We start from the raw sequence: 15,338 nt of genomic DNA, 5'->3' as shown, positions 1-15,338 counted from the left end.
AATAGCATATAAAATATGTGTCAGATAATAATTTTTTTTTAAAAAAAACAGGCAAATGCCGAGGGCACAAGCGAAGGGGCCTTTCTAGGGTCTTGAACGTGGCAGTCATTATACACAAACATGGCGGCCAGATGAGAAAGTAAAGTTAATTTCCGCGTGTGTATGTTGAAAAATACCATTTAACCCTACATATATTTGTTTTTGATAAAAACCGATTTGCAATTTAGTTGCAAGTAACTTTACAGGCTACTGAGAATGGCTGCGTGGGCTGGATTTTCAGAGGAAGAACTGCGAAGAATGAAACACAACGGCGAAGTCGGTGAGTACGAATGTTGTAACTTTACTTAGAAACGGTTTTCATTCTTGCAGTCTGCCTGTATATGAAATGAAATGCACACATAATGATGCTGATTGTTATTGTGTAAGTTATTAAGTGTGGAAAATGTCTCGAATCATATGTGTCGACTTGCGCACCTAGACGTCGTGTATGGATCCTCTTCTAGATTTTAAGACACAGCCTCTAACTCTAATTGTGAATACTGATAAGTCTGCTCTAATGTGCTCTTATCCAGTAAACCAGGCTGTGTCTGTCACATTGGGTCGTGGCCGGAAAGCTGCTCCGACTAACCGGAGCAGACAGCAGCTGCAGCGGGAAAGGGCTCTGCAGCTGGCAGCCAAACAGGAGGAGGACAGCCACTCTCTTCCACCCGACCAACAGCTTACCAAGCCCCCAGACCCGCCTGCTGTCAGTCACCCCGCTCCTGTCAAACCACGGGACGAGCCCAAACCGTTGGAATCGCAACTGGTTGAAGCAGAACCTGTTAAACATGACCCAGAATCACCTGCAGAGTTTGCACCACCAGCAGTCATCAAGGAGCTGGACAAACAGCAAGTGGAATTGTTAGTAAGTCTATTTCCTATGCAAACACTGACTCAGAATACTTTGTTAAATATTAATAATATTTTATATTAAATATATTGTTTTTAATTTATATTACTGTACAAGATAATATATTTGTATCATATTTCATCCCTAAATGTATGTATTTATTTATTTCCCTAATTTTTTTTTGCATTGTAACACGGGTTGCCATGTTTTTTTTCTGTGGAATTGGACACTTTTTGTATCATTCAAAAAACCTCTAATGCCTGTTATATATAATAGAATAACGCTAACTCAAAGTGTTCAAAAACCCTGGTTATATTAAAGTAATATACATTGAATTTGTAGGAATCAGAGTAGATACCATAAGTTATTTTTGTGTTGTAATGGCTTAAGATGCCACCAAACTTTTCTTATAACAGGCGGGAGAAGAACCGTCTGCAGCAGTTGCAGTGGGAGCAACGGATAATGGAAGAGAAGAATAAAAAAAGAAAAGCTCTCCTTGCAAAAACCATTGCTGAAAAGTAAGAGCAAATGTCTATTTTTAAACAATTATCAAAATCGGTCTGTCTGGAGTATGATAACCTTTTGCATGTACGATAATCCAAAGGTGTTATGTGAAAAGCAGAATGTTGAAAATATAACTTCCTGTTTCCCAGGTCCAAACAGACACAGGCTGAAGCTGTGAAACTGAAGAAGATCCAGAGAGAACTTCAGTTACTGGATGATTCTGTGTCCAGCGACATCGGGATTCTTAGAAAACTGATAGAGCAATCAAGCATGGATTATTCCCTGGCATGGTAAATGTTAATTGCAGGCCCATTTTTACAGACCATTCTAACGGTACTGTAAATCAAGTTCACAGTAGTTTTGTGTTGAAATTGCTCTCACTTTGTTTTATGTGCCACTTCCTCAGATCTGTCACCTTAAAATAGCAAATCTACAGTAATAGACTAACTTAGTACATTCAGTGCATGCGTATAGAAGTCTGTTTGCTCAGGGGTGAAAATACTGCCCTCTGTAGCATTTCTATATTAATTCGGCCAAATTATGAAAGAGACAAATGCATGCACATCTAAATTATTACTTGTAGCAGAACATTATCATAGTTTTTATTTATTTTTGCTAGTTTTGTTATTCAGTTTACTTTTGAACACTTTAACCACTTATATATTGTAAAAAGTATATTTGTATGTAACTGGTGTGTGCATGCATATATATATATATATATATATATAGAAATAGTTATATTTAAGAAAATATTTTAGCAGTAATTTATAATAATCTTTCATTTTTATTAATTTTTTATAATAATTTTCTCTAAAATATTTTGATAATCTTTCTATTTATTTTACAAGCTGTCTGTAATCAGTTGAGCGTGTACTTGTATTTGAGTACAGCAAAATGGTTGCGATTCCTGTGCACATCAAGTTTAGAATATGCATTTCTATACATCTAACTCTCCTGTCTCTGCCAATCTCTTATTGTTGACAGGAAGCGCTTTGAGAAAGCAGAGGCTGAGTATGTTGCCGCTAAGATGGACTTGCACAGGAAAACGGAGGTGAAAGAGCAGCTGACAGAGCACCTGTGTGCAATCATCCAACAGAATGAGCTGCGCAAGGCCTGCAAACTGGATGAGTTGATGATTCAGCTAGAGCTTAATGCTGAGGATGTCCCCATCCCAGAGGAAACCGATCTAGAGGACAAAGAGAGGGAGGCCAACTCCCAGCCTGTTACTAAAAACGGTCCTGCAGCAGACACGGAGGGGCGTACAGAGGTGGATGGCTCAAGTATGAGCAAAGACAGTTCCATTACAGAACCAACGATCAGCCAAGACAATCAGGAGAGCAAAGCAACAGATGTTTCTGCAGATGGGCTAAGCTAGCTTCCAAACATCATCAGTTTAATAGAGGCTGTATGACGGTTTACATAACACTTGCTACCAACTTTAGAAATTGTGAGAGTGTTGAACAAACCAACAATCCTGCATTTTGTGAGGATAAAGGCAGCCTCAGTGTGATATTGGTGTCAGGTTTCCAAATACTGTGAGCGTTATTCCATTACTACTACTACTAGCATTAAAAATGCCTGAACATTACAGGGCTAAAATATTGATTATGATCTGTTAAGCTCGGTTTTTGGTTATAATTAAGGGTGCTACATGATCTTAAATGTGGGCAGTTAAAATGGTATGCATTAGGTAAATGGAGTACAAATCTCTTGAAAACATTGTGCATCTTAAAAACACTATAAAAGACTAAATACTGTTAACTTGATTGTTTTATAACTTTGACATTATTCAAAATGGAATAGACAATACAATACTGGTGGTAGTTTGTAGCTGTGATTTATTTCCCATGATGTTGCACAAGTGAATGGTGGAATCTTTTATCTGTATATGGGTTTTATCATACAAAGCTGACAGTTTGCTCAGCAGAGATGAGAACAATTGATTCGTACTGTAGAGGAAAAAACTGTTGAAGTGTGGGAAGTTGAATGAATGGCATAGTTTTTTTTTTAATACGTATGTTGTATCATTTATACTTTTCTAATAAAACTCAGATACACCATGCAGAGCTTTGCACCAACACTAAAACATTTAACATTGTATAACAGTACGGTTATGTTATTTAAAAATGTTTTTAAAATATATTATGAATGTCATGCATTTGACTATATTCGTGTGCATTATATTGACTATAAAATATGCTATAAATTCAATATTTAAATGATCTGTTGGTGAATAAAGTGTTTTGATATTTTAACTGATTTTGTACTTTTTATTGCACACCTCATAGCATGTTTAAAAATGATCCTTTGGAATACACTTTGCATTTTTGCTTGTGTTTTAAACATTGTTTAAAGTGGTAATGCATTCGTTATTTGTAAATAATATGGAAACTGTTGATCTCATATTTTCATATAACGGTTTATTTTATAAACGAATTTAAGGAAAGCCACAAACCCTATTCAAGTGTCTCTCGAAAGGCTCCTTATATCCACCTAAAACTCTACGGCGATTCAGTAATGTCTGGACAGCCCTTGAGAAACACATAGACAAATATTTGCAAATTAACATTTTTAACATTGCTCTTTTACTCCATCATCGACTTAAAGCAAAAATATTGATACTAATATTAATTTTCATATGTACTAGTAAAAATGTATTAAATCAGAGCCATTGTATGAAGTCATCACGATATGAAATACAATATTCTATTCTTTTCTATTCTGGTTTGACTATATAAAACAAGCACTGACAAATCCTGGAAGTAAATACAGGAAAGGAGATTTTCGTGAAGCTCAGTTTGTGAGAGCGCATTTCTGATTTATGTGCCCTCCGTCCGTCGGGACAGGTTGAAAAGACTTCGTAACCCGAGAAACTCGAGGGAAAAAAGAAAAAAAGCGCACGAGATCAACTTTTACTGAAACATTCTGCCTTCTGGCAAGTCATTGGTTATCCGGTTTTGATCATGATGATTATGCTACATAATGTAAAATGAAAAGCAACGACTGTTAATGCTATTTCATTTTAAAAGTCATTATGTTAATTAAAGTCATCTCCGTCATCTTATTGTAACATCCTATTTTAATCTACATAAAAAAAATACACTTCTAAAAAAAACCTTAACATACACACAAAATCGTTGTAGCCTAATCTAAAATGTTTACAGTTTTATATTGTGAGCATATTAAAATAGCCTAAGGAACAAACGCTAATTAGAAACATAACAAATATCATAAATCAATACAAAAGTGCTTAGCCAACTGCATTAAATCGTGAGATAAATCAGACAGATTTAACAGAACATTTTAACACTGAGAACAATATTGCCATGGTTTTGATAGGCCTAAAACTTTTTGTTAGACCATATTTGTAAATATGTAAATTTGTAAATATGGTCTAACAAAATATGATTTACTACGACTTTGTCGACGGAATTCCTCCTGTTAAACACGATCAAGTGCGGTAGTGCTGTCCATTGACCCCTGGTGCTGATTAGACGACCGCGAGCTTTTATTTCACTAATTACAATTAAAGTGCCTCCTTCTGTGCCTCGCACTTCATATCCTGCGCGAAAAAACACACGCAGACACGCGCGCTCTGATGATAGAGTCAGGGGAATTCAATTGTGCGTGTCGCTCAACTTTCCATCTAAAACTAGTTCAAGTCCTATAATGTTAATGGTGTCGTGAGCAATAACTGGACGACTTCTGTTTTTAAGTACGTTTTAAAGACATTAGCCTATGTCTGAAAAATTCTGTGCTGGTTTAGTCAGACCTGGGCCATATTAAAACATGTTTGCAAATAATGTATCACTACTGATGCGAGAATGCTGCTTATTGTAAGATTGCGTGGATACTACCAAACCAAATAAAGTCCCATTTGCCATTCTTGTATTATAGTGTGGCTATAAAGGCGCATTAAAATGGTCGTACAGATTCCTTGACAAATTGCTCAGTGCTTCTTCTTTATTATTTCCGTGTAAGAAGATCTTGTGTATATTGTTTTAACTACTGTAAACTGGATACTTTTAAACAATCGGAATATACACGCGTTTTTAATTCGTGGGCTCAGTGGGCTGTCATGGGCTTTCCATTACACGATTATGTGGATACAAAATATGTAGGCTATAGCCTATATACTCTGAGACGTGAACTGAAGTGTATTGTCCATGTTCTGGGTTTTATTTCGATTACTAATTAACTCCTTTTGTAATTCATGAGTTTAGCTGGATTGTTGAGTCTGTGTTTATCACAATGCCATAAAGTCAATCCACAGAGTTATGAGTCATGTTTTCAATTACGCACGTAGGCTACATTATAAAAGCATCTGTGGAAAAATCCTAACAGGCAAGAAATACATTTACAAAATACATTTCAATGATGATTTGTACGCTGGTGTTTTTGAATCATTTAAAAAATATTTGTATTAGGCTGTTATTATCCTATTATTATTACTTTTATTAATGTTCATTTACATATTTAAAGCGAAATATAATAGCCTTTCATTTCGTTATTATGTCCATCTATTTACAGCCTTCCCAAGATCATGGAAAACTTAAGGATATCGGGAAGATTGTGCTTTACAGGCCAGGAAAACTGGCCTGGAAAATGGAGCTGAATAAAATTTAAAAAACGTAATTTATTCTAGTTCAGCTCTAAAACATTTAGTGCAGTTTCTTTATATTTTATTTTATCTCAGCAATATCAAATGAATGGAACTCATTTAAAGTCATGGAACTCCATTGATCAAATATATTTGATTTTCAAATCAATGGAATTCGATTAAAATTGAAGCAATGGAAATTGTTAAAGCACACTTTGGGGTAGCTGTCCAAATTATAAATCTGTCTAAATTTAAGCTGTCGGTCCAAAGTCATCATGAACCAGAGGGAAAAAAACTTTGAAAGTTTGGATTTTGACAGGCCATAAACAAACCCCAATCTCTTTCAACTGCGACGTCTGCGTTCAAGCGATGATGGACATGCGCCACACGGATTTGACATTGGACTGAAAAACGTTTTGCTGGTTGTGGTCGAAAGGAACGGTTTTACAGACTGTCTTCTTTTGCACGATCTTTCAGCCCGATAGCAGGCCTTTTGAGAGTAGTCGCTTGTAGAGGAGCTGGCAACTGAAGGAATGTAGAGGGAAAACTAATGATGAAAAAGGTCTACTCCATCCCAACAGCGGCTTAATTAAATACATGGAAAGAAGGAAAGCAGCACATCTGGTTTCAATCCGTTTTCCTTTGATGGCATCAAGTGTTCTTTTCCCAGATCTGGGGCTGGAAGCTACGGGATGTCTGTGGCAGTGAGGAGCTATAGACTTTTGCCATTGAAACACATGGACATCTACCTTGTGAAAGCCCCCACTTATAACTCACCAAGTGGTCTGACACTACTCCCGTCCCAGCTGGAGATGTGTAGGCCACTGCAGCCAGAACTTTCTCCTGTTTTTGGTTTGACCGATAACGTATATTTGCCCAAGTCTATATGACAAAACGTTATTTTTTAAAACGTTTTAGTGTTTAAACATCAATAGCTAATGCATGTGCATTGTTATGGTTATCAGAATATTCTTATAGGCTATGTGGTAGGCTACTATACAAATCTTTAAAAAATCTCTTATTTTTAAAGAACGCCAACCAACATTATTTGAGGGCGCTCAACGAACGAATCAATTGGCAGAGTAGACATCATCGTTTAGCTAATGGAAAGGATGCTATGCAAGGAAGCCAACGAAAACGCTGAATGCGTAATCAAAAATGCCTTCCCAAAAATTACTGTGACATAGGACCGTTCACACCGAAAGGTTAGTATTCTACTGAGCTGCTTTTCTGTTTTTCTTTTCTTTTTATGTAAACACGCGCTAAACTGAAGTATTTTGAGCCAACATCTAGCATTTTTGCAACATTTTGCGCATGACACCGCGTTCTAAAGACGAGGCGTTTTCCCATTCCACTTTTAAACGCAAAAACGCGTTCTGTGTCTCTTTGACGGTTTAACCTTACGGCCTCGTTTTCATTCGCGTAAAAATTAAAGATGGCGTCTGACTACTACAGCTATAGGTATTCAACTAAACCATCCCATTAATGGATGTTTCCTGCAAACTTTACAAATGTCTTTGTGCCACCACTCACTTGAACATTGTTTTGAGCGAAATGATAATAAGTGACAGATATCTGGAATTCAGAGTTTGGGGAGGGTTAACCTTCGAAGGGAAGCTGTGATGGAGGAGGGAGGGGGGGCTGTTAAACGTCAAAGACAGCACAAAGTCTTTTGCCACATAATTACGAGAGCCTTTCAGCTCCATCTTCTCTCCCAGGGGTCTCAATTTTTCATTTACAGTCCACTCCACTGCATGCCAGTGAGCGCGCCGTTTGAAGTGCCAGAACACGCGTGTGTGTGTGTGTGTGTGTGTGTGTGTGTGTGTGAGAGCAGAGCGCACGGCGTGGAGCAGAGGAGAGAGCCAACAGCTTAGGGAAGGCGGTGCGTGTCCTGCCTCCTCTCGCTGCTTTACACACATGCATCTGAAAGGCATCAGCATTTCTGGATCAGCGCTCAGTCAACAACTGCGTGGAGCTCTGGGAGTTTTTTCTTATTGAACCAACAATACTTTGCAGAAAGATTATATGGCTTTGAGTGGACGCATTCAACAGACTTCGTGGTCTTTATAGTCCTATTAAGTTCCACAAAGTTTTATATCAAGTTGAAACATTGCTCCACCTGGATAAGTAGCTATCATAGTGAGCAAAGGCAGCCAAGGCATCGGTTTGGACGCGCTGTTCCTTATGAGTTTGTCTTCAAATTTACGCAAGGAGGACCTGTTTGGTTAACCTAATACACTTGCCCAGTTTTTTTCTCTTGTATCGTATTTGCGTCATGACTTCTAGCTATGCACATGTAATGGACAGACAAGCAACCATATCCAGCAGACTGGAGAGTCCCATTACAGCCAACCTGGAAAACCTGCAAGCCAAAAAGAACTTCTCGGTGAGCCACCTGTTGGATCTAGAGGAGGCTAGAGAAATGGTCGGTTCTCAGGCGGACGAAAGTGTTGGCGAAACGGGCAGGACTATGCTGGAATCTCCGGGTTTAACCAGCGGCAGTGATACAACACAACAGGAGAGTAAGTCTGCTCACACTCTCTAAGAAAATCAAGTGCTGTTGTAGATTTATAGAGAGAATCAATAACATTTAACACAATATAAAATTAACTGACAATATTGGAAGCCTATATTTTGCTTACAAAAATACTGTCAAATTTTAATGACTAGCCTTTTTGATTATGTAGCCTATGTAAAGTAGTAACACACTGGATTCATCATTAAATTGAATTTATGATTTTTAAATGTACTACTACACAGTTTAGCAAATGTGTAGACAGGTGATGCGAAGTTTCGAAGTTTCTCTCCAGAAATAATACTAGCAGAAAACATAATCCCGCATGAGAAAATTTTATGGGTCGTGAACGCATTTTGTACATAATTTATGATTGTTGACATTCCAGCCCGTTGTGCGTTAATGAAAATATGGCCCCGTAAACATTGCGAAATTTGTGTTCATTTTTATGAGTAGAACTGCTTCCTGAAATTGACTTTATTTTATAATTTGCTTAAAGTTTAGCCTATATAATAATTAGCAGAACATTTGCAACGGTGAGACAAAGTTATGAATAATGGTACGTCTCTGTCATTTTTTCAGTTTTCTTGGTTTAAGGAAAATATTAAAGATAAAAAGGGCGCTAGAAAAACCCACAGAAAAATCCTAAATCTACTTTCTGGACCTTTTCAGTTCATTTCAACACTATAATTTGTCATCATTATCCTGCATCCGGAGAACATGCATATGCGAATAGCAAACTTCATTACTTATGTGTACAAATATAAATCGTCTTTTGCGGGAAAAAATATTTTGATCTGTTACTTTCTTTCAAACTTATGTTACAGCGGAATTATTTTATTAACCTAAAATTTTGCTAAATTACGAGTAGGCCCTACTTTTTACATTACACGTTCTATTTTATATTTATTATTATTAAGTATTATTAATCGTAAAAATTTAAGGTAGGCCTAATCACGTTTGCTTCCTACATTGCCGTTCTTAGTAGGCTATATAGGCTTGATATAGAGAAATCCACAATAAAAAATAAACCTTTTCCCCTAGTCTTCTGTTGTTGTTTTTTAAGACCATATCTCTATCCTGAAATTAAAACTTTATGTAAATGTATGAAAAGGTTGTCGTCATTATTGCACTGTTTGACATGAGTCTGCATGTTTTTTTTCTTCTTCTTTAATTTATTCCCCAGCCTGTAGAAGCTTAAATGCATTATTTTCTCTTTTGGTGTGCATATCAAAATTACTCGCACAACTATAATTTCAAACTCTGAGAACGTTTTTATATGTTCCTATTGTTGTCATTGTATGAGGATTGTTCCAAGATACTGAGAAATTACAAATACAGGGAAATCAGAATGAGGTATTCAAACACAATGTAATAGTCTTATTTCATATTTTGTTAGAATCCATTCACTCATGTGTTATTTGTCAAGTGTTTTCCCCAAAACTCTTGGACTCATTTTGTAGATGCTTTTTTAAGCATTTCCCATAACAAGCCCAATGCCCCATTAAACCGCTTGAGTTTTCATTTAAATGTAGCAAACAGGAAGTTTAAATAGTAATTAAACTGACCTTTACAATCTGAAATTGAACCAATAAAATGTTGGCATTCAACAATCTTTCCAACAGGCCTAAAGGGCCTATACCCCCTGCTATGCCTAGGTCAAATGTCAGTGTTCATCTGTGATCCTTTTGGAAAATTATGGTCGTGGAACTACTGTTGTCATGAAAAGCAAAGGGATGGCAACCCCAAAGGCTGCAGTTTGTCTGTGCTGTCAGTTGAATGATTATCGAGTCTCATGAGAGTCTAAGTTACTTCTGTGCTTTTGGCTGTAAAGTACTGATGGGAATAGGCTCTTTAAACGTTGTTTCAAAATATTCCAGTTTTGACATGCTCCTTTTCTATCTTTTATTTATTTGCTTGATTGCTGGTGGACATTTTGCATATGCTGTTGGTCAGATTAAAGAACAGCAAAGGCATTTCTCACGAGTTTCTCTACGTTTATAAATCTCTCCTTCAGTGCAGACTGAAGATGAAACATGAGCAAGAACAAAAACAGTTTTTGTGATCGCACACATAGTTGTGGGGGGGGGGGGGGGGGGGGGGAATGTAAATTAGCCCCTCTTGTGGGTTTATGGTCTTGTGAGAAATGTCTAGGCTCATTACAAAACATTTTTCATTAGTTACATTGTACAGTAATGTTCACTAGTTTAATAACCGGTATCACTTTACTGGTTGCAGTATAAATTTGTTATTTTTAAAGCCATTGTAAAGCACTACAAAGGCAAAAAAGTAAATATATTTTAATAAATAGTTGCTTATGATTTATGCTTTGCAAAAAAAAAAAATATATATATATATATATATTTAAGATGATTTCCTTTAATGTTTTATTTTTTTATTTCTAAATCAACAGCATACAAGATAATAAAAAATGGCTATAATAGTAACATAATGAGAACTAAACACCTGCTGATGGAGATTAAATTTGAAATATCTAAAAGCTGCATCTCCTGAGATAAATTTATGTGTGTGCTTTACTAGATGAACAGCTGAACTCAGAAGAAAAGAAGAAGCGTAAACAACGGAGGAATAGAACTACATTCAACAGCAGCCAGCTGCAAGCGCTGGAGCGAGTGTTTGAGCGGACACACTACCCAGATGCCTTTGTTCGAGAAGACCTGGCACGCAGGGTCAATCTCACCGAAGCTAGAGTTCAGGTAAACGTCACACCCCACAATCAGGTCTTTTAGTTTACTAGTTGATTAGAGAATGCATACATTTTGAGAATTTAATACAAAACATATTGAAGCTTTCTGCATAATACCTCAAAATTAAAATACGTTTAGAAAAAAAAATTAAATCAAAAGAAGCCATTTTGACCAAAATCAAAAGAAGATTTAACCACTTGCCTAATTCAAGGTTTCAGCAAAGATTCAGTTACAGATGTACGTGATGGTAACACTGAAGCTTGGTGTTGTCATCGGCCCCATCGTCAGAGTTCAGCATGATTGTTTAAAAATCCCCAGCCGATCACTCTGCCTCTCAGCACACATGCTGTAGGCCGCAGCCAGTCTCCACATTCTCCTGTAATGAGACTGTTTTTGTAGAAAGATGGGGATTATTCCCGTTTATAGATCAAGAGAAGGAAGGGGAGAACGAAAGGAAAGAAATAGAACAAACACATCTGCAATTAATGTGTCCCAGAAAGGGAGCAATACAGAAATGCTTTGATAAAAGAGACTTTGAGCTCATTCCTCAGGCGCTGCGTAACCGGACACTGTGCCTCCACCAGGCCTGGTACTGCAGCCAAGGCTTCGAGATCTGGGCTTCCCGCTCGGTCTCCAACCAAGTTTCACAAGCGCGTCTGCTCATTCTTCAAACCTCTGATGTGTCCTCTGCAAAAAAGGTGTACATGTGTGCACCAGTGGATCAGGATGAATTAAAAAAAAACTTTTAATTGCATTTTGATTGTTTTAATATCAATCGTCACACTCCGTTTTCTGAATCTGATCACAGCAGAGCCAATCATGAGAGTCAGGAACAATTTCAAGTAGAAAAATGCATCATCTAAGGTCACAGAACACAAAAAGATCTGAAACTTTATAGCTTCGATCTAGCATTTTTTTCCGATGCATGCAGTAAAAGAGACTTTGAGCTCATTCCTCAGGCGCTGCGTAACCGGACACTGTGCCTCCACCAGGCCTGGTACTGCAGCCAAGGCTTCGAGATCTGGGCTTCCCGCTCGGTCTCCAACCAAGTTTCACAAGCGCGTCTGCTCATTCTTCAAACCTCTGATGTGTCCTCTGCAAAAAAGGTGTACATGTGTGCACCAGTGGATCAGGATGAATTAAAAAAAATATCATCCTACAGAGCTATGTCAAGCCTGAAACTTTTAATTGCATTTTGATTGTTTTAATATCAATCGTCACACTCCGTTTTCTGAATCTGATCACAGCAGAGCCAATCATGAGAGTCAGGAACAATTTCAAGTAGAAAAATGCATCATCTAAGGTCACAGAACACAAAAAGATCTGAAACTTTATAGCTTCTATCTAGCATTTTTTTCCGATGCATGCAGGCAGTATTATACCAGCTATATCTTGAGTCTTAGAATCTGCTTTGCTCTGCAATTTATCTTTCATCGCTGTGCACTAAATATCCAGAATAACCACCATACTGTGTCATTTCGGCTTGTGCTCTCATAGGTGTGGTTCCAAAACAGACGGGCAAAGTTTCGGCGCAATGAGCGGGCGATGCTGGCCAGTAAGAATGCTTCGCTTCTCAAATCGTACTCAGGCGACGTAACGGCGGTGGAGCAGCCTATCGTCCCCCGTCCCGCACCCCGTCCAAATGACTACCTGTCCTGGGGGAGCGCAGCCCCGTACAGGTAACTCTCTGAAGCCTTCTCATCAAAGCGCTCTGGTTTCATTTCATTTCCTCTCTGTACGTCTCTTCTGCTCTCCTGCCGTGACTTCATCTTCTCCAGGTTGCCCATGTTTTCTTCTTCCAAATGTTTTAGATTAGATTTTTTTGTACAATTTCATTCTTAAGCTCTTTTGTTTTCCTTCAACATTTTGGTGGAGTCGGAGGGCCGCGCCGGCAAATAAGCAGAAACGGCAATGCTCTGCTTTTCCCAGCAGCGCTGCGTAGCTCCAAATAGTCCAAAAAGTAGCACAAGGACTGACTAGCAGGTCGTTTTCTGCCACTCTTTGTGAAAGTGATGGTGGGCCGATCCCCTGATGATGAAGTGATAATCTGAAAACAAACCATATTAAATCCGCCTGTGACCTTCATGACCTTTGAGCCATAGGATACAAATTGACTTTCAGAGGTAGAAAAGTCCATTGGGCAGGATTTTTTGTGACTCTAGTTACACTTTGGTTATGATTTACAGTAATCTTCATTCTTAAAAGCCGTATAGAGTAACTAACTCTGCCACTCCGGCCAAATACCTTTTTCCCAGCAGCTGAAATATGCAACTCGACTGGGAACACTTTCTGGCATGGATACGCATTTGACAAGCGATAATGCCAGCAGAACGAGCTTGCACAATTTCAACGCACACCTAACGCATTACTGTGCACGTATAATGCATACATATTAATGCAGTATTTATGAAGAATTATTAACTATTTATATATTCTTAAGCTGGTACCCAAGGCCGGAGGGAGGGCCAATGCGAATGCCACAGAAAATGCTGCCCACAGAAAGCAAGTACTTTTTAAATTTCTCTTTATGGTTTATCATTTAAATTGAAAAATTAAGCACTATATTTTGGATTCACATGAAAACAATAAACATTTTCTTTTTTTTTTTAATTTGGGGCTTATTTGTCAGTTGCGTTTAACATAGTCAATATAAATTTTAATATCTTAATATCTTATTTTCAGCACCATGGCAACCTACCCACCCACTTGTGCCAACACCACTTCCACCCAGGGAATGAATATGGCTAACAGCATTGCAAACCTGAGACTGAAGGCCAAAGAGTACAGCCTCAACCAGGTGCCCACTGTCAATTAAGCCTGAAACGGGGGACGAGATGAGGGGACAAAGAGAAGCAAGAGACGTTGAGAAGAGAAGAACGCAGAGGAGCTAGATTAGTTTGGCCTTCTGCAGTGTCAAGAGCAGAGTGGATGTGACTTTTCGCCCCCTCCTAAAACAATGGAACTGCATTGTTGTCCCTTATCATTTGGCTTTTTTCTTCATCAAAGATGAAGGTATGTTTTTGAGAAACTTAATCTCAGTTTGTACTGATCCGAAGATTGTAAAGACAGCACAAGGTCTGCTCTTTGGAGAACAAATCAACGAGCAGGGCTCCGCTAAATCTGTAAGAAGTGGCAGACGGAGCGTCTGGATGCTGTAAGCTGTTCTTTCCTTGTTCTTTTTTGGCTTTATTTTGGGTCAACCGGACGGGAAGTAAAGACACTTTCATGGCAAACAATGGAGGACTGTTGTTCACCATTCATGACTGAATGGTTTAAATTACACAAAAAGTTTAATGCTGAGATTTGGCAAAATACTGACCCAAAATGTCTCCATGTCTACATTCAGTAGAATAAAGACACATTTGTGGACTTTAGTCAGTAAACAGGAAGCATTGAGGTCGGATTACATCTTTTAATGTCTTGAATATTACACCACTCTTTAAGGTAAATACTGTGCCCCATGGTGACCTATGTATCCGCTCACAGTACATTAAAACATTATGTTTCAGTTTTTCCAAAGGTGATTTTTTTTTTAGCAATTATATTTTCCTTCTTATATTTGGAAACCATATAGTAATAAAACTTTTTCAAGCAATAAATCTTATGCTATTGTGTTGAATCCCGCAGCTGAAGAGACACGCATACATGTTTTTGCTAAATGCTCATATTTGAGAAACTGTTGCAGGCAACAGTATTACTTCAACACGACCTTACAAAATATATCCATATGTAACATTTTTTTGCATTATTTTAATCAAAACACCAACGCTACAAAATAAATAATTCAAAATGAATTTTGTTTCATATAATAGATTTTGATGGTCATCAATGTGCTTTCAATTGTGTCTGAAACTATGTAAGAGAAATATGGGTTTTTAGATTTATCCTACGATATACCTAGATTATTTCTGACTGTTCAAATTTTTTGCAGGGTAAGTTTTTTTGTGGAACACACTAGGCAACACAATTTTATTAAAACAATTTTAGAGCATCATACGATACTATGCAATGCCGCTAAGCTATGTTTTTCTGGTTGTGTTGATCCTGTCTAAACATCCCAGAACTTTTTGTTTTAGCAAATGTTGATTCCTCATGGTTTGCCCATGTACAAAGAAAGAAAAT

General features: G+C 37.7%; 2 protein-coding genes across 3 annotated transcripts; both read left to right on the top strand.

Annotated features, from left to right (window-relative positions):
* Positions 1-95: 95 nt before the first annotated feature.
* gorab (golgin, rab6-interacting) lies at positions 96-3,296 on the top strand. The gene is made up of 5 exons (XM_016235642.1): positions 96-319; positions 573-900; positions 1,306-1,407; positions 1,543-1,683; positions 2,378-3,296. The coding sequence occupies exons 1-5, from the start codon at positions 256-258 to the stop codon at positions 2,766-2,768; spliced, it is 1,026 nt and encodes a 341-aa protein (XP_016091128.1). The 5' UTR covers positions 96-255; the 3' UTR covers positions 2,769-3,296.
* Positions 3,297-7,950: 4,654 nt separating this feature from the next.
* On the top strand, positions 7,951-14,979 carry prrx1b (paired related homeobox 1b). Of its 2 annotated transcripts, XM_016235641.1 has the most exons (5): positions 7,951-8,515; positions 11,050-11,225; positions 12,714-12,895; positions 13,657-13,718; positions 13,899-14,031. In XM_016235641.1, exons 1-5 carry the CDS (start codon positions 8,269-8,271, stop codon positions 13,952-13,954), a joined length of 723 nt encoding a protein of 240 aa, XP_016091127.1. In that variant the 5' UTR covers positions 7,951-8,268; the 3' UTR covers positions 13,955-14,031. The 2 variants fall into 2 exon arrangements, with proteins under 2 accessions (XP_016091127.1, XP_016091126.1); XM_016235640.1 differs by lacking the exon at positions 13,657-13,718 and having other exon boundaries at positions 13,899-14,979.
* Positions 14,980-15,338: the final 359 nt, after the last annotated feature.

The sequence above is a fragment of the Sinocyclocheilus grahami genome, unplaced genomic scaffold, assembly GCF_001515645.1.
Source record: "Sinocyclocheilus grahami isolate Dianchi unplaced genomic scaffold, SAMN03320097.WGS_v1.1 scaffold473.1, whole genome shotgun sequence".
Taxonomy (NCBI): domain Eukaryota; kingdom Metazoa; phylum Chordata; class Actinopteri; order Cypriniformes; family Cyprinidae; genus Sinocyclocheilus; species Sinocyclocheilus grahami.
This window is presented reverse-complemented; position numbering and strand designations above follow the sequence as displayed.

Bases quoted from the DNA above. Each gene is read 5' to 3' on its own strand.
- gorab (XM_016235642.1), top strand. From the start codon at position 256: ATGGCTGCGTGGGCTGGATTTTCAGAGGAAGAACTGCGAAGAATGAAA. The intron at 320-572 runs GTGAGTACGAAT...GCTCTTATCCAG, and splicing joins GAAACACAACGGCGAAGTCG to TAAACCAGGCTGTGTCTGTC. The intron at 901-1,305 runs GTTAGTAAGTCT...TTCTTATAACAG, and splicing joins GACAAACAGCAAGTGGAATT to GCGGGAGAAGAACCGTCTGC.
- prrx1b (XM_016235640.1), top strand. From the start codon at position 8,269: ATGACTTCTAGCTATGCACATGTAATGGACAGACAAGCAACCATATCC. The intron at 11,226-12,713 runs GTAAACGTCACA...GTGCTCTCATAG, and splicing joins TCACCGAAGCTAGAGTTCAG to GTGTGGTTCCAAAACAGACG. The intron at 12,896-13,898 runs GTAACTCTCTGA...TCTTATTTTCAG, and splicing joins GGGAGCGCAGCCCCGTACAG to CACCATGGCAACCTACCCAC.